The sequence below is a fragment of the Clinocottus analis genome, unplaced genomic scaffold, assembly GCF_023055335.1.
Source record: "Clinocottus analis isolate CAN_PGR_092001 unplaced genomic scaffold, fCliAna1.0.p SCAF_12, whole genome shotgun sequence".
NCBI classification, from domain to species: domain Eukaryota; kingdom Metazoa; phylum Chordata; class Actinopteri; order Perciformes; family Cottidae; genus Clinocottus; species Clinocottus analis.
The window spans coordinates 9,202,869-9,209,908 of NW_027175843.1; the positions used below are offsets into that span (position 1 = coordinate 9,202,869).

A 7,040-nucleotide genomic window follows, 5' to 3' on the forward strand; every position below is an offset into this window, starting at 1 on the left:
CAAAGGAAATTCTCCAATTACATGTTGGAGTGTACAACAGGATCCAAGAAAACATTTGTAGTTTCACGTCTAGACAGTCAGCCAAGGCTGAGAGGTTCCTTGGGGTTTTAATTTAGAATGAAATGTTCTGCACACGTTGGAGAGGATTAAAACAGAAAGCCGAACATTTAAAAATCAAGATACTTAGTATCTTCACTCAGTTACGGGAGATCAGGTTTCTATTGAATGGACAAGTTTTGATTGAGCAAGCCACTCTGAAGGATGTGATGCCACTGCCAATATAACCCTTCATATTTGAACTACACAATTGTAGAAAAAAAAAGTACATTTAAGTCAAATTTTATTTTTTCATCATACAATGATTGAAGGCCCTCTGTCTTTAGACTCCAGCCATCATCTGGTTGTTGGGCGGGAGCGCCTTTCCCAGGTGGATCCCAACAGTCAGCCCATACTCTTTGGCAGCGTGTTTCTCATGGACCTCAGGCTTTAGCTGGAAACCCTTCTCCCCATCAAAGCAGTCAGAGGGAGTGAAGGAAAGAGGTTTTTCTTCCAGGACGCCTTGCAGTCGGGTTCTCCAGCCCTCTAGCATGGTGCTGCGAGCCTCAGAGGGAACGTGAGACGGAGCCCAGAAGATCTGAGGGGCCAGAACCTGGAAGCCACAGTAGTGCAGGATGCCGTTCTGAAGATCAGAACAGTGTTTAAAGTCAAATGTTGTTCTTTCAATAGCTCATTTAAAAATAAAACTTCTTGAGACAGTTTTGAGTTTGGTCCTGTTAGATTATAGAAGGAACCTAGAAAACTCTGAAGACAACCCATTACCTGCTGAGATGTGAACATTTCAAGCAAAGGGGTGGGTATGCATGTATGCCAGTACCAACTCCTACATTCTGAATCTTTAATTAGTTGATGCAATACCTGTAGTGGCCACAGTGTGACATTCATGTCTCCATTGATACCATCTGCACTGAACATGGACTCCTGAGACCCAGTGGTGAAGGACAGCATGGCTTTCTTGTCCTGTGCAAAAATAAAGCAGATTCGAAAAAAGTAACACCCCTTTAAACTGGTGGTAGCTGCTTGATTTGAGCCTTTACCTTGAAGAGTCCCTGGCTGTATCTCTTCTCTTGAGTGAAGGCGTAGCCCAGTGTGAGCACCCGGTCAATCCAGCCCTTCATGATTGCAGGAACACTGAACCAGTACATGGGGAACTGAAGTAGGACCAAGTGTTAATATTTGAACATAGAGAGGAACACCCTCCCCATCCGTCAGGCTCCCACCCTACCATCATTCGAGCAAGCCCTCAACACATCTCTTGCAACTCTTTTGCCTATTAAACCCCTGCACCTACCCTCTGCTATGCCCCTTGCAGCTTCTTCAGTTTGCTTTCCTTTCTTTGTCACCTAAAATGTTCTGCTCGCTTTCCCATTTTTGTTGTGTTGTCGTCGCCTGTTGTCCATAATGTAAAGAGTCTTTGTGCATCTCGAAAAGCACTATACAAGTTGAATTAATTATTATTATAGTCACCAAACAGCTACCTGAAAGATGACGAGGTCTGCCTGAGTGAGTTTGCATTGTTCCTCACTGATGTCAGCACACAGCTTTCCTTCCTCCCATGCCAGTTTGGTCTCCTCTGCATAACAGAAGTGATCGGCATTCTTGACTTCTCCTGCAGAGACAGAGCATTGCATTTGAACTCTGAAGTTCAATAAAAAATAAATATATATATAAAATAAACTTCTCTATGCCATGGAGATATTGATATACCGATGATGTCCTCAGCAGTTGCAGTGGCTTTAAACTTCATGGCGTACAGGTCTGATACTTCTACTGTGCAGCTCTGAGCTAAAGCTTTCACAGCAGTGTCTTTGGCTGCAGCGTTGAATGAGCTAGAGCTCTGGTGGGCATACACAATCAACACTTTCTTCAAAGCTGAAGCAAAAATTAAAGAACAGATGAGCACACATCAGATCAAACAGTTAGCAAGTAAAAAAACAAGTACAGTTTAGAGCCAACATGGAACAAATCACTTAACGAAGACTAGATGACTCACCCATTCTGAATACTGATGTCAACTGCTGAGCTTTACAGAGAGCTGGTGAGTCTGGAGCAACATTCAAAATGTTGTTTTATACACCACAAGACTCAACACACAGCCTTCTCACAGGTGCTGTCAAACAGCAATCAAGATCATTAACCGATCACCTGTTCTCTCTCAGACCTTGTAACCTTGATCGGCATTTTGTGTTTTTGACCCAAAAAAAACATGATTGAAATTAAAAGACCAGTCGGAGAACGTATATTAACAATGTCAATATATATTCACCCCCACCCTGACTGGCTATCTGTTAAGTAAACATTCTCTCAGTACTTCACAGGGGGTCCTATTCAGTTGGTAAAAGCTCTTTTCTGGGTTTTGTCTGCATTTGGTTTATTTGTAACAAGGAAGGATCTAGAGCGGTCCCAACTGTCCCAGGGACAGCAGACATGTTTTGGATTTGCTATTAGTTTTTGTATGCAGCATAAATAATACTGATGTATGGTACAATAAATATAATAAATGAGCCAACAACGTATGTCCCAAATGGAGGAAAGGTCCTATCTCTTGTTTGAGGTTGGGCTTGAAGAGGCTGACGTGAAGTATGAGTTAGTTGCCCCAACTGTCTCTCTGTCCCAACAAACCCGCTTCCCTGCTTATTCAGGAGAATGCAACATTTAGGAAGTAGATTTCATGCAAGAACCTTATTGTGGATTTTATCAACAGATTAGATGACTGTATTTCGGTGGTGAAAAAGTTTGTGTTGACCACCTGTGTTTGTGTTTGTAAAAGTACTCCATGTTTCAGTCCCGGGCTGCGGTCCAATAGTCAAATAATCACCTCCTAACGTCTAACCCTAGGCACTTTTCCTTGACCTCTGTGGAAACGTCACAGGGGTCAAGGAAAGATGGTACGGAGAATTCATGAGGAGTTAGGAAAAGACAACCGCGGTGTTTAGAGAATCCGACTACACTTTCACTAAGCGACGTAGTTATGACGCGACGGCAGGCGATGTTAGTGACGTCAGTTTGTCTGCAGTAGTGAACCTACAGCGTTGTAGTCCATCTCGGACCAGAATAAAGCTTCTTAAATACTTCATCTGTGTTCTTACAGTGTTGTGTTATGCAGACGATTAAACAACCCGGATCATATATTACTTTATTAACGAGAATTGAATAAAAATTAACGAAGGAATATGAAAGTGAAACCCAGGGATTTTACACAGAGTACAAAGCTACTAAACTTTGTACTCTGTTTCAGTTTCAAACCTGCTGAATGAAATACGTTAGCCCACTAACGATGTGTGTCATATGTGTCTCATATCCATTTATGTTGTTATAGTTTATATGCAGATTATAATCTGATCATAAAAATATGCAGACAACAGTTTATGAAACACCACACAACTTGATAGTGCTTTATTGTAATGTAACAAAATAGTGGATTAAAAAGATTATAATCATAAACATGAGTCAGGCTAAAGAGCTCGACTAGTTTAATATTTTCATTAAAACTTCTGCAACTAAAGTAAAATAAAAGAATGAGGGCTGAGCTGTTTCATCACTTTACAGCTGTGTTCAGCAACAGCAACGTAACGTTCATAGTTTTCCAGCCGGTTTAACAGATTATTGAAAGTATTTACAAGTTACGCTAATTATTATTTACATGATCTGCGTTCGTCGGTCATGATCGTTTGTTCTTGTGAACGGCCAAATGAAACGTAACTTTTAATGTTGCCGCCGCAAGGGATTGTGGGTCAGCATTTTCTCCTTTCCTTTCGTTAAGGAAGGTCCAGTGGTTCCTAAGCGAAAGGAGCTAAGTTAGGAGGCATGAAGCTCCTTTCCTTTGCGTTTAGAGAATTCGACCGGCACTTATCATGGCGGCCACTGAGGTACTTCCGGGTCATTTCCCTCAGTTAGGAAGGTTCTTAACCAGAAAGGACTGCAGCCCAACTTTCTGTTCTGTCTTTACTTCCTGTTTTTTTTAATTACTTTTCATGTCTTTGCCAGTTCATGCAACCCTCTTGTGCAATTGAAAAATGTGTAAATGCAAACCAGCTGAAGTAGTTTAATCTTAATTTGTCCCTCTCTCTTCCCTCCTCCCTCCTTCAGCTCTTCAATCTGCCTGGTTCCCATCTGCTGTCCTATATTGTTTCTGCTGTTTGGGAATCAGATGACGTCTAATTAATCAGCTTCATCACCATGGCTACAGTGGTGAGGAGGATGTAGTTTGTGCAAGAGATGAAGAGAAGTGAGGCACAACGAGCAAACTACAAACAATTATTTACTTTGTTGATTATTTTGGTGATTCATTGTATAAATCGTTTATGTCTTTTAAATAAACAAATACAAAATAAATGTGCATCAGAAGTTCAGACACAAAGTCTCATTGCTTGTTTTAGCCAATCAAGGAAAAAAAGGTACTCAAATCCCTGCATTTAAAAAGCTTGAGACAGGAATGTTAAATCACGCTTGCTTGATGTCTAACTTCAATGATTTATCTGTTACATAAGTTAGCTGTTCGTTTTCTATCCATGATTAATTAGTTTCAGCTCGAGACTGTGTGTCAGTTGGGGAATAGGACTAAAATGAAAGGCATCTGATTCAAAGAAAAAAAACACAGACTGACCAATGTTTCAATTGGGTGGACTGCATGATGTTGTGCTGTTATTGGCAACACATTGAAGGCAGTATAAGGAATGGTTTGATACTGGAGTCAAATATTTTGTAAAAGAAATTATGAAGTTTGCAGAAAACTAATTTATGTTTTGTTCACAGCTGGTCAGCGAAACATTGTGAAGGTTTTCTTCAGGCAAGCATACAACCCATGTCAACAATTACCTTTCTAATAATACACTAAATACATAATTACAAATATTTACATGGTTTAAATAGAGCTGTTCTTTCAAGGAAATTAAATCACATGGTACCAAGTTTGTGCCAAGCACTTTGCAAAGGCAAGGTAAGAGCTGAGCTATAATTTAAATGAAGATGTCTCCTTCACTTCTGTTCATTGACAAGATAACAAACAACCTTAACAAGTCTGTATACAGTTTTACTTCAACCTGGCACTTAGTTCTGTTTTGTTTTTCCGGCCTGGTTACAAAATTCCCACATGAAAAAAAAAAGAGGCAGAGCTTCCCAGAGGAGCAAGATGAGGCAGTAAATAGATAATTTACTAAGTATAATTGATTAGAACCTCAAACCATAGTAGATGGATTTGTTTTACACCAGAGAATATCAAAGAAATGCATGTATGAGGTTTGATGGAAGTTAAAATGTAAGTGTTATATCCTGCCACCTTTTTCTAACTCCTCAGGGGCAGTTGATGGACAGTGCAGAGGCGTAAGACGTTGTTACATGTGATTGATAAATAGGGAGACTTTCATTCAGTTGATAATTTACTCTGGAAGCAGTGACTAAAATCTTGATGCCTCTGTTGTGACATTAAATACATGTGCACAAAGTTTGCCTCCCATCCACTCTATTAAGCAACTCAGTGTTTTGCTGTGAGACACTGTCACAGTTTATTGAACATTACTTTACCACTTTGCGTTCAGTGGCATTGGCTCAGGAAACGCTACATGGCTGACAAAATACAATAAGTGACTTATTATCCTGACGAAGACAGAAGAGAAAAAAAGGTGAGCGTGAAGATAATGGAATAAAACATATTTTGCTTATTTAATTAACTTTGTCAGTTACCATAGCATACAAATGTTTCCCTTGACAAAACACAACAACTACAATGCCAGATGGTAGTTTCAAAGAAACTATTGAAGGTCAATACCTTCCTCCAGCTGATAAACCACTTGAATGACTTTTGTAACCATGGCAGGCAGCAGTGCTGAGCGTGCACTACGAGAATCACAGTAAATCCTGGTGCTCTGTTTACTTTTGGTCATTCGAATGATTAGATCAGTGGCATTAATGTGTTAAACGCTGCAGTTTGCATGCTTTACAATGATTCTGTCCTGCCAATAAACAACCACAATTCATATCTCACCATCTGGATAGCGATTACTCACTTTACCCCTCAAACTCTGGCAGATATTCACAATCTGTGATTAAACCATGAATGGCATAAAAACAATCTCTCTACTGGGAAAGATACTGGCAACATCCAGTAGTAAAAAGTCAAAACATACATTCTCTAAACTTAAGTGGAGAAATGGATTGACCTTCAACCAACTCCTCATCATAAATGCAAAAAGGCACTCAGTATTCATATCATCACCACCTTTCGTCTTTTCAGTGACATATTGAAGGTCAACCAAACATTGCACCTTAAATTCAGTATTCTGTTCATGCTGAGACATCCATTCCCACAAATGTTATAAAAGAAACTACAATAAATTGTATTACATTTTAGAAAAGGACCATTTCAGGAAACAATTTATGCATGTTATATTTCTGTTTAGTTTTCTATCTGTTATGCTTTCAACAGTATTTAAATGTATTTAGGTACTTGGAATCTTGAGTCTTCATCAAGTAGCTGCAGGAATATATATGCAAATTACAATAAAATTGCAAACTGGATCAGATGTGATATTCTTACTCAATTTAGAGTTGTAGTATGGAAGGACTATCAAAAAATGAGCAGTGAAAAAGAGAAGATTAAAACATCCCTACTTTTGACTGAGTAGGTCAGTTTGGTCCTCATTTTATGGGTAGGTTATTCCCTTGTCAAAGTTACAATAAACAATGCATTATATTATTTTCATAGTGTCTGCTGTTGCAACATCTCTTAATGTATAGAATAAATCTGTCGCTGGTTTAACTGATACAAATCTAAATATTCTTTAACTTCTAATGGTGCATAAATTCTACTCCCCCATTTAAAAATGCTGTTCAAGCTCAGTAAAAGATATGTTGATGACGGTTCTGAGAGAGAACAGGGGTGTGGACTGGCAGCCAGGAACCTGGGAGGACTGGTTCGACTGCAGGTGGAGCGAACATGTCCACAAACTTGCAAAGTTACCGAAGAGAGCGATCGAGAAGTAGAA

General features: G+C 39.4%; 1 protein-coding gene across 1 annotated transcript; it reads right to left on the reverse strand.

The window, feature by feature from the left end:
• Positions 1 to 379: 379 nt before the first annotated feature.
• On the reverse strand, positions 380 to 2,054 carry LOC137783227 (NAD(P)H dehydrogenase [quinone] 1-like). Its single transcript, XM_068573028.1, has 6 exons — positions 2,051 to 2,054; positions 1,765 to 1,929; positions 1,536 to 1,666; positions 1,095 to 1,208; positions 916 to 1,017; positions 380 to 679 (listed from the first exon to the last, which is right to left on the reverse strand). Exons 1-6 carry the CDS (start codon positions 2,052 to 2,054, stop codon positions 380 to 382), a joined length of 816 nt encoding a protein of 271 aa, XP_068429129.1.
• Positions 2,055 to 7,040: the final 4,986 nt, after the last annotated feature.